General features: G+C 43.7%; 2 protein-coding genes across 4 annotated transcripts in view; one reads left to right on the plus strand and one right to left on the minus strand.

Moving 5' to 3' along the window:
- LOC309613325 (uncharacterized protein) overlaps positions 1-25,538 on the minus strand; it is a 58,803-nt gene that overhangs the window by 23,156 nt on the left and 10,109 nt on the right. The window contains exon 3 of the mRNA XM_082360031.1: positions 14,730-14,805. Coding sequence (XP_082216157.1) covers positions 14,730-14,805 — 76 coding nt within the window. The remainder of the gene's footprint in view (positions 1-14,729; positions 14,806-25,538) is intronic.
- On the plus strand, positions 16,685-23,145 carry LOC309613326 (oncomodulin). Of its 3 annotated transcripts, none has more exons than XM_082360034.1 (4): positions 16,685-20,181; positions 20,748-20,880; positions 21,325-21,434; positions 22,861-23,145. In XM_082360034.1, the coding sequence occupies exons 1-4, from the start codon at positions 20,121-20,123 to the stop codon at positions 22,884-22,886; spliced, it is 330 nt and encodes a 109-aa protein (XP_082216160.1). In that variant the 5' UTR covers positions 16,685-20,120; the 3' UTR covers positions 22,887-23,145. The 3 variants fall into 3 exon arrangements, with proteins under 3 accessions (XP_082216160.1, XP_082216158.1, XP_082216159.1); XM_082360032.1 differs by having other exon boundaries at positions 16,685-19,467; positions 20,114-20,181; positions 21,325-23,145; XM_082360033.1 differs by having other exon boundaries at positions 16,685-19,366; positions 20,114-20,181; positions 21,325-23,145.

Consider the following 25,538-nt stretch of genomic DNA (forward strand, 5'->3'; position numbering starts at 1 on the left):
TGTGGCGATCTCCTCCACTTCTGGCCAAGATGAAATAGCAGGGACTGGATGAACCCTCCTGCCTTAAGCACCTATAAAACTGGACAAAACATAAGAAACAGCAGCTTTTAGACACTGGATGGCAGGCAGCATAGGACAATGATCCCTGATAGAGGGGGAAAACGAGGCAAAGAGTTTTCTAGGCTGCGGTGCAAGGAGGGGGACCCAGGCAGAGCCTGGAAGTCTCCCTGAGTTAAGAGTTTGGGGGGGGGGGCAAAGCAGCAAGAATTTGCAGGGCAGAGTGCCACAGAGGAGAGGGTGCTTAGAAAGCCGGCTCTGGAGATTTGCAAAGGAGCCCTCTTGAGTCTTCAGCTGAGTATCATCAGCGCATGCACGCGAGGAAACTACCTGGAGTCAGGGGGGGATATGCTTGAAATAAGCAGGCAGAAGCCCATAGATTGCTGGGAATTGTCTCAACAGGCAGAATGAAAAGCTCCATAATATACGGAGCATGAAGTCAAGTACTCAGAAGGTGGGGCAAAATTGGCCCGAAACTAAAGATTGCTCTGGTTCCGTCTGACAAAGCTTAAAAGCAAGCCTCAAAAGGATCAAACTACTTCCAAGTAACTTAACTATGTCCCAGAACAAAGCTCGAGAAGATATTTTTTTTAATAGAAGAATATCCAACACCCAACAAGGTAAGATTCACAATATCTGGCACCCAGTCAAAAATGACCAGACATGCAAAGAAGCAAGGACTATACCCCATAATGAGGAGAAAAATCAATCAAGTGAAATCACACAGATAAAACTAATAGAAAAAGACATTAAAATAGTTACTACAACTACATTTGATATGGTCAGGAAGATTGAGGAAAATGTGAGCAGGTTAAGAAGAAACACGGAAGAGATACAAAAGACCGAAATTGAACTTCTGGAGATGAAAAATACACTGAACGGTATTAACAGATTAGACACCGTAGAAGAAAAGAGTAATGTACTTGAAAACACAGCAACAGAAAAGATATGACTAAAATATAGAAGGAAAAAATTCTGGGGGGAAAAAAAAAAACAACCCAGGCATCAGTGAGCTATAAGACATCTTCAAGAGGCATAATAATATATGTGTAATTGAGTCCAGGAAGAAAAGCGGGAGTAGGAGAAAGAAAATATTTGAAGAAATAACAGCAGAAAAGCTTTCCATACTATACTGTAATTGCTGTGCATCTATTGCCCATAAATATTTTTTCTCCATTTATTCCCACCTCCACCCCGTTTTTGCTGGATAAAAAAATAAATCCTAGACAGAATGTCCTTTACCTGTAAATGCTTCAGTGTGCGTACGGTGTTCTTTTTTTTAAATTTTTATTATTTATTTTATTTATTTATTTTTGGCTGCGTTGGGTCTTTGTTGTTGTGCGTGGGCTTTCTCTAGTTGTGGCGAGTGGGGGCTACTCTTTGTTGCGGTACGTGGGCTTCTCATTGTGGTGGCTTCTCTTGTTGCGGAGCACGGGCTCTAGGCATGTGGGCTCAGTAGTTGTGGCTCGCGGGCTCTAGAGCACAGGCTCAGTAGTTGTGGCACATGGGCTTGTGGAATCTTCCCAGACCAGGGATCGAACCTTTGTCCCCTGCATTGGCAGGCAGATTCTAACAACTGCGCCACCAGGGAAGCCCCAATGTTCTTTTAATAATACCCAACATCCTTAGAAATTCTTGACTACAAAGCAGGAAAACCTAGTGTTATTTATATGGAAAATTTTAGCTCTGGAATTTTGCATAAGCACATATAATATTCATGAAGTCTTTAAATTGCCCTGCAGTTACAGAACTGCAGCAATTAAAATCTTTATGCAAATGGAAACTAAAAGTAGACAACTATACCATTATTTAAAAGTTGGCACATTTACCTCACATCTAGATGTGTGTATTCGTTTTGCTTTCCAAAAATGACTCAAGAACTAAGGAGTTCAGTGTTGTCATTATCTATTTACTTAAATACACAGCTAAACTCACTTTCTCTAAATGCACAGGATATGTGTTGCCTAAGTGCTGAACAGCCCTCATGGATCCCTAGGGCACTGCTGAACATGTTTTATTTCCAGAATTTCATTTTCTTCTGTCGCTAGAAGTGATTCATGTTTCTTTAAAAAAATCGCCTCGGCCTGACAAGCTAAGGGAATGGTGTGGTCATCATCCACTACACCTTCATGATGCTCTAAAAAAGCGCTGACTTTCAGGCCAGGTGGGGATCTCTCCTCCTCTAATTAGTCAGGGTTCTCTTCTCTCCTCTGGGTTCTGTGACGTTAATGCCACTCGGCATCACCATCTTTCATTTGGGGAGCAACTGTGCGTCGTTAGTGAAGGCTCAACTCCTGTAAGAAGCAAAACCAGCAAGAAAATTCACCGTGTCCCGGTTTTCTAGGCAGCATCCTCCAAGATCACACCCAGGTGCTTAATAATTTAGCCTTTTGGGCAAAGTTCTCGTTAGAATAGGTCAAAAACATGAATAATTCAGGGCACTGGCGAATCATACTGCTCAGCTGTGCTGACACTGGTCAAAAATACCGTGAGCACTTATAAAGAGGCTCAAGGTGACTAGATCAGGTGGCTGGGTCATGATGACACCAAATTTGGTTAATGGGAATCCCAGGTCAGATCCAGTGGTATCAAACTACGGGCACTGCCTGCTACGTTTTACAGGTCGTTGAAGTCTGAAATGTTTCACAAAGAAACCACACTCTATATCTCTAGTCTTCTCTCTCTCTCTCTCTCTCTCTCTCTCTCTCTCTTCCCCAGATCACTCTTTCAATCCTCAAACCCCAAAACATCTTCATCCTCAGCAGGTGAACTTACTTCTTCACTGAGAAAACAGAAACCATCAGAAGAGAGCTTTTTGCCCCTCTCCCAAACCCATTTGTCCACCACCAGCACCTGCAACCCACATACTCTGCCTTCTATCCTTATGTATAAGATGCTCCAGCCCCATCCTACCTAAGCCAGCTTCTCCATGTGGACACAGGACCCCATCACACTCAAGGACATCACTCCAATCACTCTCCCCTCAGTCACTGATTTTTCACTGCCTAATAAATCTTTCTCATTGGTGTACAAATATGCTGTTATTGATCCTATCTTTAAAACTACAGGCAGACTCTGAGACATTTCAAGTTTAGTTCCAGACCACCCCAATAAAGCGAATCTTGCAATAAAGTGGGTCACAATAACTTTTTGGTTTTCCAGTGCATATAAAAGTTATGTTTACACTATACCATAGTCTATTACGTGGGCAATAGCATTATGTCTAAAAAAAAATGTACATACCTTAATTTTTAAGATACTTCATTGCTAAAAATTGTTAACCATTATCTGAGCCTTCAGCAAGTCATAATAGTAGTGATATCAAAGATCACAGATCGGGGACTTCCTTGGTGGCACAGTGGTTAAGAATCCGCCTGCCAATGCAGGGGACATGGGTTCCAGCCCTGGTCAGGGAAGATCCCACATGCCACGGAGCAACTAAGCCCGTGCGCCACAACTACTGAGCCTGCGCTCTAGAGCCTGCAAGCCACAACTACTGAGCCCGTGTGCCACAACTACTGAAGCCCGCACGCCTAGAGCCCGTGCTCCACAACAAGAGAAGCCACTGCAACGAGAAGCCCTCGCACCACAACAAAGAGTAGCCCCCGCTCGCCGCAACTAGAGAAAGCCTGTGTGCAGCAAAGAAGACCCAATGCAGCCAAAAATAAATAAATAAATTAATTAATTAAAAAATAGAAAAAAAAAGATCACAGATCACTAAAACAAATATAATAATAATGAAAAAGTTTGGAAATTGCAAAAATTACCAAAATGTGACACAGAGACATGATGTGAGCAAATGCTGTTGGAAAAATAGCACTAATAGACTTACTTGATGCCGGATTGCCACAAACCTTCAATTTGTAAAAAATGCAATATCTGTGAAACACAATATAACGAGGTATGCTTGTAATTCTCAATATGGATGTCTTACTTCATTTAGGCTCCTATAACAGAATACGACAGACTGAGTGGCTTAAACAACAGAAATTTATTCCTCACAGTTCTGGAGGCCGGGAAGTCCAAGATCAAGGCACTGACAGATCTGGTGTCTGGTGAGAACCCTCTTCCTGATTCACAGCCAGTGCCTCCCAGCTGTGTCCTCACATGGCAGAAGGGGGCAAGGGAGATGCCTGCGGGTCTGTTTTATAAGGGCGCTAATCTCACTCATGAGGGCACCACCCTCATGACCTAATCACCTCCCAAAGGACCCATCTCCTAATATCCTCATACTTGGGATTAGGTTTCAACCTTTGAATTTTGGAGAGATACACTCGGTCCATAGCATAGGCACATGGAAAGATGCTGAACATCATAGTCATTAGGAGAATCCCACTTACAAATCAATGAAAATGTCCTAATTTTAAAAAAGGCCTGCCATACCAAGTGTTGGTGAGGACATGGAAGGGACTGGAACTCTCTTCACTGCTGGAGTTGCTTTCTCTGTGTGAACAGGTGTGTTACCCAAGTGCCGATAAGATCTCTTGGGCTCTTAGGTTACTTTTCAACATGTTTTCTCTCCTGAATTTAAAATTCTTTGGAAAACGGGTTGACAGTGTCTTAAAACTACTATATGACCCAGCTTTTCCACTCCAGCTTCCTCCACTGAAGTCGGGATTCCCAAGGCACGTCCTCCCTCTCATCCAATAAAAAACAACAACCACCACCACCACCTGCTACAACACAGCCCGTGTCAGCAGTAGGGCTGTCCCCACGTTCAAAGACTTCTTGCCAAGAAGTTTCTGAGTATTTTTCAGTAAAAACCTATCCTTGAAGTTTTTGCTATCTGACCAACTCTGTGATGTATTTGATAAATGTATCCATTTTTGACCAAGGACAAAAAATATTAGGAGAGCCCCAAACTGCTCAGGCACATATGAAATGTTAGAGGAGAGAAGAAACAAAATGCTTTAGAAGGCTGATTCTTTCATGAACGAGAAATGTGAGCATCTCCATCTCAACTTACCGATGGGCTGCAGGTAACACTTAATGGAGACTAAGTGAGTTAATTAAGGAGAAATAGCAACGAAACCCAACATAACGAGAGAGGCCGCAGCTCTCACTCCAGGGCACCCTCTTCATATCTGCCTGCTCTTCCCTAACATACAGGTGCTATGGTGGTGGGGGGGGGGGGAAGCTCCTTGAACTGGACAGATATCCCCTGAGAATCAGACCCGGGAAAACCACCTAGTAAGAGAAACTTCAAGGAAGGGGGCACTGTCATCCAGAAGTTCTGGAGACCACAGACATCAGGGCCAGGTCCAAATCTAGGAGATTGTTCTAAAGCCTCAGGGGCCCCTCATGTTCTTATCTAGGCGTGATCTTGAACAGATACACAATCAGAAGACGTAGGAGCTCGCCCTCGCTCTGACTTTTCCAGCTGTCTGACCTTGGGGAATTCGCCCAAGCTCTTAGAACGTCACTTTTCTTATCATTTACGCAATAAACTTTTTAATAAGATCCTCTATACACACATTGATTTGCTACTGAAAATTGAAACAGCACATCAAAAATTTTCATTACAATTCAACACGCTGCTCTGATAATGCTCTAGCCAAGCTACCCAACGTTTTCTTTACATTCCTTCCACAGAAGTTAATTTGTTTCAAATTCTTGATATTGGGTTTCCTCTTACAGACAGGAGGCTTCTAACACAGGTGATACTCGAGACCTACTAGTGCTTCTTTGTGTCAAATCAAAGTGGAACTAAAGGATATTCAAGTCATTCAAATGCAAACTACATAGATTCCTTATAAGTTACCTGTATTAAGGAAGAAAAGAAATCCCAGAAAAAAGACATCACAGAACTTATAATATAGCTTATCAAAATATTGGTACACAGTCCGTCTTATATGCAATAAATTTTTATGGAGTACCTATTACATGCCTGGCATGAGTAATAAAAGTTATTAATTAACTGGTTGGCTAATTAATTAAATATTACTGGTGTAGAAATAATAAATATAAAACGATCATGTACATCACAGAGCGCCAGAGATCTCACCGTGTACGTGAGATAATAGAAAATATATATACTGGTCTCTGCCCCCAGCTCCGGGCACACAGCTCCTGGACCCTTGGCATTTCCTAAGTGATAAGAGCACTGGGAGCATCTTTTGTGCCAATACTTGGTCTTTAACTCTGGTTCCTGACACCAGCTCCTAAGTGCCTTGGAATTTCGGGGGTGATAGGAGTCTCTTGTTCTAATGAGGTGACTCTTGGTGGGCTCCTGGATGGCGGCTGGTCACCAGAAAAACCAAGCCACGATTAGAAGCTCAGAGTTTCAGCCCCACCCTGCATCCCCCAGAGAGGGGAGAGGAGCTGGAAATGGAGTTAATAGTTGATCATGCCTACGTGAGGAAACCTCCATAAAAATCCCCGAAGTACGGAGTTCAGCGAGCTTCACATGGTGAACATGTGAAGATGCCGGGAGAGTGGCTTGCCTGGAGGGGGCACGGAAGCTCTGTGCCCCTTCCCACCTACCTTGCCCTACGCATCTCTCCCCTCTGGATGTTCATCTGTATCTTTGATCATATCCAGTTACAATAAACTGGTAAACAGTAAGTAACCTGTTTTCCCGAGTTTTGTGAGCTGCTCTAGCAAATTAATCCAACCCAAGGAGGGGGTCGTGGGAACCTCTGATTTACAGCTGATCAGTCAGAAGCACAGGTGACGGCCTAGACTCCAGGTGGATAGTGTCAGAATTGAGTTAAACTGTAGGACACCCAGCTGGTGTCGCAGAGAATTGCTCGTTGTGGGGAAACCCAGACACACACATCTGGTGTCAGAAGTGTTGTGAGTGGGGTAGGGATGTGAGAGTTAAGGAGAGACACAGGAGAACGGAGGGCTTCCTAGACAGTAGAGGATCCGTGGCAGTAAACGCAGGCTGTTCAAGAGGGGAGTGCAGCCCGTGAGCTCAGAAGGTGCTGGTGGATTGGAAAGCTTGGCCCACATCTCAATGTCAGCCTTTTCTTCCTACAATGCTTCTCAAAGCCCGCAAAGACAGAGCCAGGCAAAGGCTTATGTGCAAATGAATTAATAGATGTTTGCCATCAATTCCACGGAGTCATTAAAGTAAATCTCAAAGAGGAAAAAAAAGACATAAGTGCTGTCATCTCTGGGATGATTTTAAGGCGTTAGAAGGGAAGGTGGAGAGAAGGAATTGTCCTCTCTGGCAACATTTGGGTAAAAAATGCTGTGGCTTATGCTGTCCTCTGAGAGCCAGTGAGGAGGCTAAGGGAGGGGGTATGGGGGGCCCTGATGCCCATAAGGGATCTAAGGACACCCAGAATGCCAGCTGGACCATTACTGAAGCCTGGAGCAATGGATCCAACATTCCAAACACTCAGAATACAGGCCTAACAGAAAGCTGGAGGAAGACCCGAGAGAGAAGAAGAACGAAAACCCAGGACGCATCAACGTTCTCACAAGTGGGGTGCTCGGCCCTTGCAGACCCTCTCCTGAACCCAAACTTTCTGCAAAGCCATTGGCAGCTGACATCTGAAAAGATTTCCTGCAGCTCTGCATCCCCTCCTGCTGCCCACCTCGGTCTCCCTCCCACCTGTTCACCTCCCGCCTCCTCCCACCTAGCAGCTCCCACCTGCATTGCCCCAAAACACAAGCATTCATCGTCCCCACATGCTAAGCCTCATGGACATTCTCAGGCCTCATCTGAACCCCGCAGAAGCATTTGACACAGCTGATCCATCCTTCCCTCTCCACATATTCTTGCCCTCGCTCCCGGCCCTGGCATTTGCTGGCCCAGGGTGACAGCACAGAGGCCCACGCACCACATGTGTGAATTACAAGCGATGCAAAGAAGCGTTAGAGTACACCGTGCTGTCCTCCAACCTTGACAAATGCCTTCTCACAGCAACTGAACCACAGCTACGGCTTCTTTGTTTTTTTCTAACATTTTTGGCAAAGGCGATTGACATCTGCAGAATTCTTTATACATTCTCATAGCAGCCTCTCCATTGACTGGGGCCAGGGCAGGCCCTTCCTAATAACGATCATCTCACTGGGACTCTGCTCTCTGTGTCTTACAAAACTAAGCAGTTAGTCCAGGCACTGTAGAAAGAGCAGGGAACCAGGAAGATTTCAGTAGGAAGCTGAGGACTGGCACATTCTCTGGAATTTAGCTTAGCTTCCTCATCTATAAGGAAGCATCAATACCTGTCTTTCAGGAATGTTCTGAGACGTGAGATACACAAGTGCTTCACACACATTTTAAGTGGATAGGCTGTGTACGGCTTTTTGCATGAACAAAATAGGCAAAATATAAAAAATGACTAGCTTTTATTATTTTATATGTCAGTATTGCCGAGTCAACAATGTTTGGATGAATAATAAAACAATGACGAAAACAAAAAAAACTCATCCAATTAGGGGAATTGCCTGGCAGTCCAGTGGTTAGGATGCCACACTTTCACTGCAGGGGGCACGGGTTCGATCCCTGGTCGGGAAACTAAGATCCCGCATGTCATGTGGTGTGACCAAAAACAAAAACAAAAAACAATGATGTACAAAATTCATAAATTATTATATTTTAAATTTGTAGAATTTGTTTTTCTTCCCTTCTTTTTAGCAAAAACTATGTAATGATATCATAAAATTTTCACATAATTAATGTTCTACTGTCAATAATGAGCTCAAGGACTGAAAAATAAAATGCAACTGTAGGGACTTTCCTGGTGGTGCAGTGGTTAAGAATCCGCCTGCCAATGCAGGGGACACAGGTTCGAGCCCTGGTCCAGGAAGATCCCACATGCTGTGGAGCAACTAAGCCCATGTGCCACAACTACTGAGCCTGCACTCTAGAGCCTGCGAGCCACAACTACTGAGCCCTCGTGCCACAACTAGTAAAGCCCACACGCCTAGAGCCTGTGCTCCGCAACAAGAGAGGCCACTGCAATGAGAAGCCTGCACACCACAATGAAGAGTAGCTCACGCTCGCCACAACTAGAGAAAGCCCACACGCGGCAATGAAGACCCAACACAGCCAAACATAAATAAAGAATAAATAATAAAATGCAACTGTATTCAAACTATGACACTTGAATATATTTTCATCAAAAATGCATATTAAAGGTAAAAGATTTTAAAATCAAAATTATTTTTGTATGTTTTCACAAACTTGTTTTCTTCTAAAGCATTCAAAGTCAGCTATTACAAATAAAAGGTAAACTATGAATTATAGGTAAGGAAAACCAAAATTTTTAATCAAAATGATTTAAATAAAATGAAAGTTTTTAATGTTTTAAAATACTCACTGAATTTCATTAAACCTTGCTAAATTTTTCTAAACATGACAGTTCACAATTCTAATATTCAATGTCTAACTAGTTGCCAAATAAAAAATTGATATACCACTTCTCTCATGCAACATCTAGACCTATATGTACACAAATCAAAAATAACATGAGGGCTTCCCTGGTGGCGCAGTGGTTGAGAATCCGCCTGCTAATGCAGGGGACGCGGGTTCGAGCCCTGGTCTGGGAAGATCCCACATGCCGCGGAGCAACTGGGCCCGTGAGCCACAATTACTGAGCCTGCGCGTCTGGAGCCTGTGCTCCGCAAGAAGAGAGGCCGCGATAGTGAGAGGCCCGCGCACCGCGATGAAGAGTGGCCCCCGCTTGCCACAACTAGAGAAAGCCCTCGCACAGAAACGAAGACCCAACACAGACATAAATAAATAAATAAATAATAATAAAAAAAAAGGAATGACGAGAAGAATAGCAGCTGCCATTTAAAAAAAAAATAATAACATGAGTTGTTTAATATTGCAAATTTTCCTAGTCACCATGTGCAATTGTTGTAACTAACAAGCTACTCTGTGAATACCTCTGGAACTAGTCCATACAAATTAACTATAACTATAATACAAATTAAAACACCAAGAAAAGGAAAAAAACAGACATTTAGCACTACCAGGAAACAATACTTTGTTATATGAGAATCTATCATATTCACCGTATCTGAGAAAAAGCATTTGATGACTTAATTTTGTCTTTTTGTTTGTTTGTTTCCTAAGGTTCCCGCCACTCAAATCTTCCCTCGTCCCCTATCTCTGGGATCGGAGAGGCACAGCCTCCACATCTTTAGACACAGTTGTCTTTTGTTTTGAGGACACAGAGCAAGAGATGTGAAGAAGCATTTTCCTGGGATCTGAGAAGTGTTAGCCAGGCGAGTGGATGTTTAGTTACAAGTCCCCCCAGGCTCGAGTGACAGGAGGGCCCGTGTTTCCTTCTCTTCTCTCTTCTCCATTCTCCCTGCTCCTCCCCTTCTTCTCCTTCTCTCTTTCTGTATTTAACCTTCACACACACACACACACACACACACACACACAGTGCATGTAAGCCAGGCTGGTGGCTTGTTCATTCATTTACTGAAAGTGCCCCAGCCTAGCCAGGTATCATATGAGTGCTTACTATCCTAAGTGTAGTCCAGATACATGTTATGCTAAGTCAAGCTATCCTAACATTATCATATCTTAAATTACTGTATCCTGTCTTGCCCTTAGAAATTCCCCCTAAGTACATATATACAATGGAATACTACCCAGTCATAAAAAAGAATGAAATAATGCCATTTGCAGCAACATGGATGCAACTAGAGATTATCTTACTAAGTGAAGTAAGTCAGAAAGAGAAAGACAAATACCATATGATATCACTTATATGTGGAATCTAAAATATGACACAAATGAACTTATCTACAAAACAGAAACAGACTCATGGACACAGAGAACAGACTGGTGGTTGCCAAGGGGGAGGGGGGTTGGGGAGGAGTGGACTGGGAGGTAGGGGTTAGCAGATGTAACCTATTATATACAGGATGGAAAAACAACAAGGTCCTACTGTATAACACAGAGAACTATATTCAATATCCTATGATAAACCATAATGGAAAAGAATATTTTAGAAAAAGAATATATGTATGTATAACTGAATTACTTTGCTGTACAGCAGAAATTAACACAATATTGTAAATCAACTCTACTTCAATTTAAAAAAAAGAAATTCCCCCTAAGGAAACAGGTCCAGGCCACACATGACCCTGGGTCTGAAGTGAATTATCCAGGGGAACAGGTGGGTAGCTCTAGATTTCCACCCATATCACTGTACAGAGGCATCAGCTTGATGTTGAAATTCAGATTTTTTCAGGTTTTCTAACCTGTCACTCAGGAGTTGCTTTCCCATGGGCCTTGGAATTTAATCACCAACATTTAAGAATCTCAGCTCTTAATGTCCTCAAATTTGCCACAGTCCTGCAAGACCTTGGAGACTCCCTTAGACTAGATGGAGAATGACAAAGCATGAGGGATGTTTTTAACCACACTGGCCACTGTTTAAGTAAGACTTCAGACTCCCACCTGATCCACCTTATGACTACTCACGTCTCCCAGATGAGGCCAGGCCCTCTGTTCTCCACTGCGGGGGCCCCTGGTGCTAGTAAGTGCCAGGCCCTGAGGATTGAGGGTGAACAGGACATACATACAGTCCTTACTTTTCAGCAGATTCCAAGCAAACAAAGAAGTAAACCAGATAATTTCAGACCATGGTAAGTGCTCTCAAGAAAAAAAAATACAGAGTGATGAGATGAAGGCAGCAGTCAGGGAGGAAAAAAACTTTTCCTCCAGTCTCTTAGGTTCAGTTCATGGAGCCTGTGAATTAAACTGACAAAAGACAGGTTAACAGTAGAAAAGGTACAATTTTATTTTACCTGCATGGGAGTTCAGAGGAAAGAAGATGCCGACCTACTAGAGAATGGACTTGAGGATACGGGGAAGGGGAAGGGTAAGCTGGGACAAAGTGAGAGAGTGGCATGGACATATATACACTACCAAACATAAAACAGCTAGTGGGAAGCAGCCGCATAGCACAGAGAGATCAGCTCGGTGTTTTGTGACCACCTAGAGGGGTGGGATAGGGAGGGTGGGAGGGAGGGAGATGCAAGAGGGAAGAGATATGGGGACATATGTATATGTATAACTGATTCACTTTGTTATAAAGCAGAAACTGACATACCATTGTAAAGCAATTATACTCTAATAAGGATGTTTAAAAAAAAAAAGAAGCAATTAAACTTGGGGGCTTACATACCATTTTAACAAAGGATGATAAATTCTGGAGAAGTGACTAGACAAAGGAACGGGGGTTTGGGCTTCTGGGGGTGACAGATCATGGGGAAGTGACTAGGAAATATGTGGGGAACTAACGGAAGATAAGGGTTCTTTTAGAAAGGACTGTTTATGCAGACTCATCCTGGTGTCAACTCTCCACCGCCAGTGATGAGTTGCTCTCCCTTTCCTGGTACAGGAAAAGCACTTTTCTTGCAGGAAATTTATAACCTGCTTTAGGCAGATAAGGGCAGAGAAGAGAACTCTTCTTGCATTTGTTGTTTCTCAATTGCCTTCAGCCCAAAGTGGTCCAAGTGGCATATTTTTGGGCAGCATATTCTGATCCCCTTTAGGGCCAGAATGACTTCTCTTCCTGAGCTCTGAGGTAATTTTCCTCGTTCAGAGGGTACAGCCTGGTTCTGGTTAAGCATCTCTCATCACAGCCCTGCTATGAACATAGGAAGCACCCCAGCTCAGCATCTGGGTCTCCTCTGGTGGAAGTCCACAGAACCCCATGATCATTCAGCCCAGAGGACAGAGAGAGGCTGCAGCCGGCCATGCCTGATCCCACCTCCTCCACCCACCACACGTCAAGGCCAAAGTCACAGGGCAGGACCCTCCGTCCTTCTCTGCTCAACCTTGGGGGAGTAACAACCACTTTTTTTTTTTTTTGGCTGCATTGGGTCTTCGTTGCTGTGCGCGGGCTTTCTCTAGTTGCGGCGAGTGGGAGCTACTCTTCGTTGCGCGGGCTTCTCAATGTGGTGGCTTCTCTTGTTGTGGAGCATGGGTTCTAGGTGCACGGGCTTCAGTAGTTCCAGCACGCAGGCTCAGTAGTTGCAGCACACATGCCCTAGAGCACACGGACTTCAATAGTTGCAGCACGTGGGCTCAGTAGTTGTGGTTTGTGCACTCTAGAGCGCAGGCTCGGTAGTTGTGCTCGTGGCTTAGCTGCTTGCAGCATGTGGCATCTTCCCGGACCAGGGATCGAACCCGTGTCCCTTGCATTGGCAGGCGGATTCTTAACCACTGCGCCACCAGGAAAGTCCCACAACCACTTTTTAAAAGTAAACTTTCTATTGAAGTACAACACAGGTACAGAAAAGTGCTCAATGCATATCCATAAAGTAAACACACCCATGTAACCAGCACCCAGATCAAAAACCAACATATTATCAACTCTCCGGGATCTCCTCACCCCCAGTTACTGTTCTCTCCTTTTCTAGCTCTTTGGATGAGTTTTGCCTGGGATGTCTTTGTTTTAAAACAGCAATAACGGCAACAACAACGGCCACCATTTATTCCTCGTTCGCTGAGTGCCTGGCCCAATGCCAGGTGCTTCACATGGATGACCTGTCAACAACCTATAGATGGAGTAGGTTGTATTATTATCTCCACTATAAAAGGGGGAAATTGAGGCTCAGGATAAGAGACCTGCTCAAGTCCATTCGCTTCAATGTATTTACTGAATATTTACAATGTGACAAGGAAGGTGCTGGTGAGAGACTGAATATAAAAATGGACAATGGTCAGAGCACATGTGAAAACAGAACTCTGACCCACCAGCCAGGAAACCAGCCTATAAGTCAGAGTTGTAGGAAGTCAGAACACTATCTCCAGCAAGTAATCCAGCAAGCCAAACTAACCCCTGTAACAGTCGGCCCAAAACAATGGGGACTTGACTAATAACTGACAGCTCCCCTCATTTTTGTTCCTGCTTCCAACTTAGGACCAATCAGAGAAAGCCAAATACACTCCCCGACGTACTCACATAGGATGTCCAGCTTCTACTAGCCTGCCTCCGGCTTCCCCGGCTGACAGCCTCCTATCAGAGCATATCTGAGCCTTCCTTTTTTTCCACTATAAAGCTTTCCTGGGCTTCCCTGGTGGTGCAGTGGTTAAGAATCCGCCTGCCAATGGAGGGGACATGGGTTTGAGCCCTAGTCCAGGAAGATCCCACATGCCGCGGAGCAACTAAGCCCGTGTGCCACAACTACTGAGCCTGCACCCTAGAGCCTGAGAGCCACAACTACTGAGCCCACGTGCCACAACTACTGAAGCCCTCGCACCTAGAACCCATGCTCCGCAACAAGAGAAGCCACCGCAATGAGAAGCCCGCGCACCGCAACAAACCGCAGCCCCTGCTCGCTGCAACTAGAGAAAGCCCGCATGCAACAACAAAGACCCAACGCAGCCAAAAATAAATAAATAAATAAGTAAATTTATAAAAAATAAAATAAAATAAAGCTTTCCTGCTTCTTTGCCTGCCTTCGGGGCTCTGCCAAACACAAGTGATGGTGATCGACTCCCTTGCCTCAGGATGCTCTGAATAAATAGCCTTTGCGTGTTCTCATTTGGTTGGTCTTCGTTTGTGTCCATGTGGGGAAACAGAGTTGAACAAACACAGCCCCTGCCCCTGCCCTCATGCATCTTACTGGCCAGTGGGCAGAGAGACACTATTCAAGCAATCACAGCAAGTGGGACCGTGCAGCTGTGATTTTGCTATAAGAGAGAAGCATGGTGGTTCAACCGCCTGTGAAGTGGGGGGTCTGACCTGGTCTGGGAGTCAAGGAAGGCTTCCTGGAAGAAGTGACGCTGGAGCAGAGATAGAAAGGCTGTGTATGAGACACCTATGGCGAGAAGAAGGAGAAGAGTGTTTCAGGCAAAGTCAACAGTACAAAGAGGCCATGGATGGTGGAAAGGTAACTCGAGGGACTGAAGTGGGAGACAGTGTGAGATGAGGCTGGAGAAGTCCTCAGGGGACAGATCAGGCAGGGCCTTCAAGGCCATGGGAAGGACTTCTGTCTTTATTCCAAGAACAAGTGGAAGCCAGTGAAGGACTTGTGGTTTGGCGGCAGAGGCGGGAGAGAGGGATGGGGAGCCATATGCTTGAAGTTATAGGTTGAATCGTGTCCTCTCCCCCAAAAGATATGCTGAAGTCCTAATCCCCATCCCTCAAAATGTGACCTTATTTAGAAATAAGGTCACTGCAGATGTAATTAGTTAAAATGAGGTCATACTAAAGTAGGGTGAACACAATCCATTATGACTGGTGTCCCTCTAAGAAGAGGACACAAAGGGAGAAGGTGGCCATGTGATGACAGAGGCAGATATTGTAGTGATGCAGCTACAAGCCAAGGAATGCTGAGGACTGCCAGCAAAACCAGAAGCTGGAAGAGGCAGGGACGGACCCTCCCTTAGAGCCTTTCAGAGGGAGCACGGCTCTGCTGTCACCTTGATTTGGGCCTCTGGCCTCCAGAACTTGAGACAACAGATTTTAAGCCACTCAGTCTGTTACATCAGCCCTAGGAAACTAACACAGGTGGGTTTTTAGAAAGGTCCACCCAGTTAGGTTGGAAGGGGAACCCAAGTGGATGAGGCTTGGCCAGTTAGGAGTTCACTGCAATTATTCCCCAAAGAGATGATGGTGGCTTGGACTAGGGTGGTGACAGTGGGGCATGGAGAGAAGATGAAGTTGAGAAATGTTAGGAGGTGACATCCATTGAGAAAGTATGGAAGTAGGTCAGCTGTGCTTTTATCTATAGCATCACACACACCGAAAAAGCCTCAGACACTTCTAGGAAATTAGTCACCAGCAAGGCAGCTGGGGTTGGGCATAGGCAGTGATGACATCTCGGACAGGCCAGTGGGTCAGGCCAGTGTGGCTGGAAAGACGACATCGCAGAGCTACACCATCAGCAGGTGTGTGGGCTCAGAGTAGAGGAAGTCTGCAGGATTAAGAGGCACACCAGGGATTTGGATTGAAACAGGTGACTGGGGACAGCATCAAATATCCGAGACAGGAGTGCGATCTCAGAGTCCAGGGCCCTTGGCAGTAGCAAAGTCCAAACACACAGCCTGGCCAGAATCGCCAAGTTCCCCGCTCCCTGCTGCCGGGCTTCCCCTCTGCAGACATTGCTAGTCGACCCAGACATCCATCCCTTCCACTCTGGGAAGTCCCTACCAATCGAGTGGAATGCATACACAAAGGAAATACTCTTGCAATCCCAGGACAGGGGTGGGATTCAACAGGGGACTCTGAGACCTCTCTGGACACTTGCAGACCTGCACTTGGTCCCTTGATCCTCAAAAGAACCCAGGGAAGTTGACGGAGCAGACACTTGCATTACTCCTGTTTCCCACGAGAGGAAACTGGGACCCAGAGTTACACAACTAATAAAGGACAGATCTGGGCTCAAGTTAAGGTCTTCTACTTCTAAAGCTTCCTTCTGCTCTTTCCGTGGAGCAGCTGTGAGTTGGTGGCCAAAATAAGGAAGATTACTGAATCAACATTTTTTATTGCAGTAAAATACTCATAACATAAACATTACCATTTTAACCATTTTAAGTGTACAGTTCTGTGGCTTTAAGTACACTCACACTGTTATGCAACCATCACCACCATCCATCTCCAGAACTTTTTCATCCTCCCAAACGGAATCTCTGTCCCCATTAAACACTAACTCCCCCTCCCCCTCCCCCACCCCCCCGGCCCCCACCTTCTGCTTTCTGTCTCCATGATTTTGACTCCTCCAGGGACCTCATATTAGTGAAATCACAGACTGTTTGTCCTTCTGTGTGAGTCAACATTTTGACCCCCAGATTGCACATGGTGGAATTCAAGTCAGAATCCTGGTTACACTGTTGATTCAGACATCATGTTTACTGGGTCTCTGTTATCTTTAGTTTCTATCAGAAAAACAGCATGAAAATCTAAAGTGTCTTGGTTTAACCCATATACTGTTTTCATTTAAATGAGCAGATTTTTAAAAATGTCTTTATCTCTGTGGACGGTTGTAAACCTTTCCACAGAAAGAAAGGACTCAGCCAGTTTCTATGGCAACTTAATGTCAGCAACCTAATTTCTTGAGACTTATTTTCAGAAACTGTTTTTTTAAAGGCTGGGCAAGTGGATGCTGGCTGGTAATCTTGTTTTCAAGTTCTTTTTTGCTGTTTTTATATATCTATTCATCAAATAATTTCCGAGTACCTAACTAGGTCAGGCATGTGCTAGGCATTGGGGCAACATCATGTGGGCAAGACAGAAATGGTGCTGACCTGAGGTTTGGTAATTTAAGAAATGCTGTAGGGACATAGAAAACAAACTTATGGTTACCAAAGGGGAAAGGGAGGGAGGGATAAATTAGGCGTTTGGGATTAACATATACACAATACTATACATGAAATAGATAACCAACAAGGACCTACTGTATAGCACAGGTAACTATACTCAATATTTTGTAATAATCTATAAGGGAAAAGAATCTGAAAAAGAATATATATATATATCTGAATATATATATATATATATATATATCTGAATATATATATATATATATATATATATATAAAACTAAATCACTTTGCTGTATACCTGAAACTAACACAACATTGTTAAGTCAACTATATTTCAATAAAAGAATAAAAATAAAAACCTTATAAAATGCAAAAAAAATGCTGTAGTTGTTCCTGAGAGAAACTTTCCATTGATGACACTAGCAAAAGTACAGAGCAGGGATGGGGGTAGGGAAATACATCTGGGAGCAAACTGAAGATGACTATCCAGGTTGTACCCCCCGGGGAAGAGTCTGAGGCCCTTCTCTAAAAAACCACTGAATAATTCTGTTTGCAACATGGGATCAGTTTTGACTTTTAAAAAACTTGAATTCAGCCTTAAAAAAAGAAGGAAATCCTGTCATATGCTACCACATGGATGAAGCTTGAGGGCATTTTGCTAAGTGAAAGAAACCAGTCACAGAAAGACAAATACTGCATGATTCCACTTCTAAGGGGCATCTAAAGTAGTCTAACTCTTAGAGACAGGAAGTAGCATGGTGGTCGCCAGAGGCTCGGGGAGGGGAAATGGGGATTTCTTGTTCAATGGGTATAGAGATCGGTTTTGTCGGATGAAAAAGTTCTAGAGATTTGTTGTCCAACCATGAACATGTAGTTAACGCTACTATACGGTGTGTATACTTAAAAATGGGTAAGATGGTAAATTTTATGTTATGTGTTTTTTTACCACAGTTTTTAAAAAAGAGTCTAGCACAGTGATGGCCACATAGAGACTCTATAAGTGTCTGCTAAAAGTAAAACAAAAAAAAAATAACAAACAAACAAAAACAAATCATGAGGTCCCAAGTCCTGGCCTCATATATTTTCTGCAAATTTTACCGATGGGGTTGGGAATGGTGGGTTGTTTTCCTCCTTTTTGCCTTTTTAGTGTGTGCAATTTAAGATACAGCTGAGAGCAACATGGATGCAGCTAGAGATTATCATACTAAGTGAAGTCAGAAAGAGAAAGACAAATACCATATGATATCACTTATATGTGGAATCTAAAATATGACACAAACGAACCTATCTACAAAACAGAAACAGGATCACGGACATAGAGAACAGACTTATGGTTGCCAAGGGGGAGGAGGTTGGGGGAGGGATGGAGTGGGAGGCTGGGATGAGCAGATGTGAGCTTTTATACGTAGAATGGATAAATGGATAACTGACAAGGTCCTACTGTATGGCACAGAGAACTAGATTCAGTATCCTATGATAAACCATAATGGAAAAGAATATCTTAAAAAAGAATGTATGTATGTGTATAACTGAATCACTTTGCTGTTCAGCAGAAATTAACACAACATTGTAAATCAACTATACTTTAATAATAAAAAAAAAGATATAGGTGAGAAAAACCAAAGTCAAGACTTTTTTGGAAAGTCATCTAACCAGTGCCATCCCCTGGGGCTGGACAAGTCCTTCGTATCCATGTGACACTGACTTCGAGTCTGTCAGGCCTAGACTGAGGTCGGCCTCACGTGTCCACAGTTTCAGAGGCTGACCACAGACCTGCCTCTGGCAGCAGCTTCTAACATCTGGGGGGCCCTTTTCAGTTTACAGAGCACCCCCAGATGTGTTTACCTCACTTCAACCACTGTCTCCTCTTTACCAGGCCTCTGGTGCCTTTACACTTTGCCAGCAGGGTTGGTTTGCAGAATTGAAACCTTTGTTAAGGCTTGTTGAGGTTTGTTTTTGAAAATTGGCTGTTCCCACCCACATTCCCTTGAGATATAAATAGGAAAAAAAAAAAGAGGTTTAATTAGTAAAGCAAGACATCTGAGCTACGTCCACCTGATCCTTGAAAAGGAAATCTGAGAGGTTCTTACTATCACTTTTTCAATCCTATATAAGGTAGGTCAGTAAGGCAGCAAAACCGCATCCGTTTCTTTTTTTTTTTTTTTTGGCTCTTTCAACTCTTTTCCCTGATTCTTCTTAGAGGAAAATCTAAAACGGTGAGTAGCTGGTGGACCTACCAGACCCCAGACTCTTCTTTCTTACACACATTCATATTAGGTTGGTGCATGCTGTGCTCAGATTCTCTTTTCCCATGGAGTTGACACATGGATGGATTTTGATCTCTGGTAAATGGGTTCTTTGATGTCTCTGATTCCCATCCTTCAGGACAGATAGCAACCCTTCCATAGAAGGTCTGCAAGCAGCCCAAGCTCTATCCTTCCCTAAATGGAATTTGCAACACTGCATTTCTCTGGCTGGTGTGTTAAAATGCTATTGCATTTGTAGCATGGTTTACTTCTGAATGGTTTACTTCTAGATGCCTATGTAAGTGGTCGATGATGTAATTATAATTTTTACAAGAAAACAGTATCAAATTGCTCTTTAGGTTGTATTTTTAAATTTCATCTTTAACTCCATTCAGGAGAGGGCACTGAGACACAGGGGACTGGGATCTTTTCGATATTTGGTTTTTATTTGGATATTCTGTCCCAGCTCTTAATACAACACTATGCTTATCACATTTTAAAATTTTTCAACAAATTTGCATTTTCTGTGGGCCTGGGGGTGGGGGGGGTGTAGTCCCCCCAGATGTGCATGTTTCTGTTTGCCATTCACCACATCTTGTTTATTCTGTGTGAACAGGTGGAAAATGAGCATCACAGATGTCCTTAGTGCTGATGACATTGCAGCAGCCCTGCAGGAGTGCCAAGGTAAAGCGGAAACAAGGCAGGGGTGGGTTTCCCTCACGTACCTCTACCTCCCGAAAAGTTACAAAAATTAGAATGTGAACTTTGCTGAAAATTCATGGGATCAGAGAAAAACTTATTAGCTAGATAACTACAATGATAAAAATATGAGATCTGAACATACGATCACATTTCCGTAAAGTGAAAGAAACTTACTAAACGTGAAAAAAAGGAATCGGTGGATGCCATGTAGCCTGTTTGAATCCCATGATTGCATTTCTCCCACCAACTAGACCAGTGATGCTGGCATCTTGGATACACAGCCAGTAAAAAGAGCAGGGGGAGGCACAGAGGAGAGGAGGCGAGAGAAGGGGAGACGGACAAAGTCAAGTGGAGAGGGAAAGCTGGGAAGGGGGAAAGGAGATGATAGCACAAAGCCATCCAGTCTTGGCTGCCTCAAAATCTTGGTCCCTGTAGCTCAATGCTATTGTGAAAAGTAGTATTTTTAATAACCTATGTTTTCAGCACTTTGGCCCAAAGACAGAATGCAATCCAGTGAGCATCAGAATAACCCATTCTCTGTTCTTCAGACCCGGATACTTTTGAACCCCAAAAATTCTTCCAGACATCGGGCCTCGCCAAGATGTCAGCCAGTCAGGTGAAGGATGTTTTTCGTTTCATAGACAACGACCAGAGTGGGTACCTGGATGAAGAAGAGCTGAAGTAAGCTTTGTCCTAAGCCCATCCGGCACCCCAACATTGCTAGGTGGGGCTGGGGTGTAGTGGGGGCCAGCCTCCTCGGTATCCTTCAGTGTCCAGCCTTGATGCTGGACACTCAGCAGATTCTCGTGAAAGGGAAGAACATGAGTCAGTGGGCCACATATCTACCCACGCAAAACACTAAACATGGGCACCAAAGACCGTGGGTGCAAAAATTCATTAGTCTTAGAGGTTTTCTTGGGCAAACGGTCTTAACAAAATTCTGGAAAGATGTTTTAAAACAAAATGCCCACTGTTATTCTCTACAATGAAGGAAACCTTTGCCTGCTAAGATCTTGACTGATTATTGCAACTGTTGGAACAGACGGTTTGCTTCAAGAGAAAGGGGTAAGCATAGAAATGTGTGTGGGTTTTCAAAACAGTCCCCCAATCTCTATTATCCTGTAGGTTTTTCCTCCAGAAGTTTGAGAGTGGTGCTAGAGAACTGACTGAGTCAGAAACCAAGTCCTTGATGGCGGCTGCAGATAATGATGGAGACGGGAAAATTGGGGCTGATGGTATGTTCACACCTGTACACAGCATAAGAGACTTTAGCTCAGGCAGCATCCGGGGCAGGGAGCTTAGGCCATGAGATCGGACAGATATGGGTGAAAATCCCCCTTTCTTAACCTTGCTGAGCCTCAGTCTCCTCATCTGCAAATCAGAACTAAAATGAGGATGCAAATGATGTGTGTCAACACTCTGGTGTGATGCCTGGGGATGTACCATAGAAGCTGGTCCCACTGGTCACTGTCTATGAACCAGAAAATACTCTTCACCTGACCAGGGTACTAGCTACTTTCCTGGCCAATTATTTGCAAGACACCCTAATGCACCTTGAAAATAATGTAAGGAATCTCCACCAGTGGCATGTGAGTCTCTCTGAATAAGGGAAGGACTGATATTCTCAAGTATGTCTCATACTAAAGAGTCTACTGACTTGAGTAGGAAAGCCTCTTAGCTTTCAAGGGTTTAAACAAATACGTTTTATTGGACAGTAGCCTGAAATATTAGAGAACAAATAAATCAATCATCATTTATGCAGTCTTCTGTATGCAGAGCCTTATATTCAAATTTTAGCATAATTGCATGGCCATAGGATTATGTTTATCTGACTTTGTCATGTTGGTTACATGATTTTCACCTACTTTGTGCATGTCAACTCAGGAGAACTTATGTGTGGTTCTTATGGTGGTACTAATTAAAATGTAAAACTGCTACTTTAGATCCTCATTTTAAAAATCTATTCAAAATGATACCACTATAACTTACTACATGGGACTTAACGCACCTTGTATAGATAGGTCAGAAAAATAACTTAGGTAAGGGAAAGTTGATTTATTTAAACCTAACCATGAAAGATTTCCAAATAAGCAAAACTTACCGATAAATATAAAGCAAACCCCCAGTTTTCAATTTCAGTCTGTAGCATCCACACCTTATTATTATTATTATTATCTTTTAGTAATATAAATTTGGGGGGTAAGGTTAGGGTTCAGTAAAGAAAAGTTAGTTCAAAGTCCCGCTCTATTAAATGTTTCCTAAATATGCAATACGTAGCTACTTAATAGAAAAAGAAAACCTCCCATTTCTGTCCTGAATTGACCAGACAAAAGGTTGAGTGAGCACAGATTGTGATGGGCCACTATACTGAATTCACTTATTGTCAGAGAGAAATAACTGGGTTGGCAAATTCTAACACAAGGGGCTCTATCAAAAAGCTAAAATGTTTGTTAGATTAGGCAGGAAGATGGAATGCTGCAGACTGTCAGGACCGGTGGGCAGTGACACCTTTTCTTCCTTTTGTGCCCTTGGAGGGGGCCATGTCCATCATCTGACAATCTGCTTCGTTCCCTTTCCTCTTCAGAACTCTCATTGGCCATAGCACGTCTGTAAAGTACCAAGCCATCCTCGCTGACCCTGTTCTCACCTCTTCTGTTCTAGAATTCCAGGAAATGGTACATTCTTAAAGGGCCCAGACTATGGAGATAGAATCAGCTGGAAGGCCTCCAAAGCCCCAGGAACTGGGACACCCCGCATCCTCCTCCTAATTTATTTATTAATTTCCCCCGAAATGCTTCTGCAATTTGCCCATTGTTTTAGTGAGGTCATAAGACAGTCATCCGTGACCTTTTGGTGGTGGGTATGCCCTGATGACTCCCGTAAGATCCTCAGCAGACAAAAAATGCCTTTTAAAAAAATCATCCAATAAAGACACCTTTCTCATCATCTGCTGATGTGTGGGTGTGGTTTTTTTCCTCTGAGAGGTAGAGGGATGAAAGTAATTTGGAGACCGAAGGCTTTTAGGAAGAATTCTGGTCTTACCGGGCGTCAGGCTAGGGTTTTCTCAGCGATTTATCTGAGTCTGAAATGCCTATGAAGAGATTTTAGCCAGCAGAAAGTCATGCTTGCTTATGTGTTTTCTGCTACTGGGTGTTAGATTGCCATAAGCGAGATTTAAGTTAAAGCAAACAGTACAAGACAGGAAAAAGTGCGAGGCTACCGTGGCCCTAAAGCTAAGACTTGCTATGCTGGTTGAGACAGGCAGACATATTTTCAAGCTTTTTTTTTTTTTTCTTAGAAAAACAAGCTCTCAGACACTTGCCGGCTCTGACCCATTCTCCTGTCTCTCCCCTCCCCCTCCCTTTCTCCTCCCCCCCTTTCTCTCCCCCACACCCCCAGTTCTCCCTACCCCTCTCCACTTTCTCAGCCACTACTTTCCTGGCTCTTATTTGATACCACCTGAGCCAATTACACCCAGAATTGCCCGAACATTTGAGGCGAGCCTCGGGGTCCCATTACAGGACTTTCATTAGGGTGGGGCAATCTCAAGCCAGGAAATTCTCATTAGGCTGATTTCCAGGTGGCAGGTTCAAGCTGTTCTCTTGGGCTGACCCCCGGGGTTGAGGACTCCTGGGAGGAAGCGAGGCATCTTCCCGGGGAGCTTGTTTAAAAGCTCGCACTTTTTACCCCAACACACAAGTTAACAACGCCCTGGCCTCTCCTGGGTTTGCTGCCATCCTGCTAAGTAGCTTGGCAACTCTGAACTTCTGTTTTTTGGAGGGTTGCGGCAGAGCAGCTTTTCAAAGTGTGGGGCATGTACCACAAGGGGGCCTCAAGATGATTTTAGGGGGACAGGGGTCAACAGTGTTAAATTTAATAACCGTGTATTTATTTTAATAGGAATCAGGAAAATAAAAGTAGCACAAACCTGATTTCAATATCGCCGCTTTAGAATGAGGCTATTAGACATTTGAAAGTGTATCGATTTGAAGATTTGAAGAATATTAAGTCACGTTGAAGGGACAAAACCCACAAAGGTTGTTTTCAGAGGAGTCAAACTGGGGAAATCTAGCCTGAAAATGAAGCACTCTTTGGGGAGAGCCAAAGAATGGAGCTGTGTCATTTCACGGCTCTCTTTTCCCCTCGCCCGGTACACACCCGCACCTTCATGCTCTCCTCTTTCCCCGGCCACCCTGGCAGGAATTGGGTTAGTTCCTCCCCACCTCTAGCTTCCCTGGGTGTGTGACAATGTCTCGCAGGTACCAGCAGAGGGCTTTCCGGGCCAGGACTGATGACCTAAGAGCCCTGATTCCTAAAACAATCCACATGTTGCCTTCACCGCCGCACCACGTGGATACTCTGATCCTCCTGATATTTCTATTCACGCCGTTGGCCCTTCCCAGCTGAGGGCTCTTCATCCCAACCATTCTGAAGGGGGACACTTTAAATAACTCAGCGTGATCCTGTAGCCCTCTTTCCATGGGGCTCTGGCTACCATATGCCTCGGAGAAACAATGTGAATGATGACGCTTTTAAATAATGGTGATGAGCTTTTAATTGACTAAGCAACCCATCATCCACTGGAGCAGCAAAGGCAGCCTCACAGCATCTAGGTAAAGATCGTGGATTTCTGTTATTTCTTTTCTGTCACTCGAGAGGGGATCTGCAAGGGAATAATCACTGGAGGGGTTATTTGGAGCACCCAGGGGACACTGTGTCATTGGATCGTACTGATGTTCTGAATGTCTTGGGGAAATTGCTTAGAGGTTGGATGTATACAAAAGGATGAATCGCCACAAATTTTCCATACATAGAATGATGGTCCGTTATTCATGAATTGTGTTCATTCTACTGTTTCAAAAGTACAATTCAAATTATTTTTGCCCATTTCAATTACATCACTTTTTCATTCTTCTAACCCAGTCTTAGGAATTTAATTTCAGTCTCTGTTGATAGATAATAAACAGCAATCAAAAGGAGCCATCTCTCTATATTTAACACCCAAAAAATGTCAGCTGGTATGCTTAAATGAAACAATAATCTTGTGTGGTCTTGATTCATACCAATTTTTAATTATGTTGTTTGCATCTGGGGTGTTTGGGGCAGGGGGTGAGTATTCTACTCTGAATGCAGGTAATAACAGCTCTGGGCATTTGAACATATCTGTGAATTAGCACTTTTCATTTTGGGGGTTATTTTTCTAAGTTGAAATTTTGTAGAAACAGTAGCATTTCCAAATTTTAGTGTTAAGTATAATTTGAAAACAAAAAATGTTTTCAAAAATTTCCCTAGTTTTAGTCATCATGTAAATATAGTACAAACAACTAATTTTTAAATGG

Source organism: Balaenoptera borealis, assembly GCF_965194805.1.
Source record: "Balaenoptera borealis genome assembly, chromosome: 16".
Classification (NCBI taxonomy): domain Eukaryota; kingdom Metazoa; phylum Chordata; class Mammalia; order Artiodactyla; family Balaenopteridae; genus Balaenoptera; species Balaenoptera borealis.

Coding starts and splice junctions, on each gene's coding strand:
- LOC309613326 (XM_082360032.1), top strand. CDS start 20,121: ATGAGCATCACAGATGTCCTTAGTGCTGATGACATTGCAGCAGCCCTG. Junction 20,182..20,747: donor AGCCCTGCAGGAGTGCCAAG/GTAAAGCGGAAA, acceptor TCTGTTCTTCAG/ACCCGGATACTTTTGAACCC. Junction 20,881..21,324: donor CTGGATGAAGAAGAGCTGAA/GTAAGCTTTGTC, acceptor ATTATCCTGTAG/GTTTTTCCTCCAGAAGTTTG.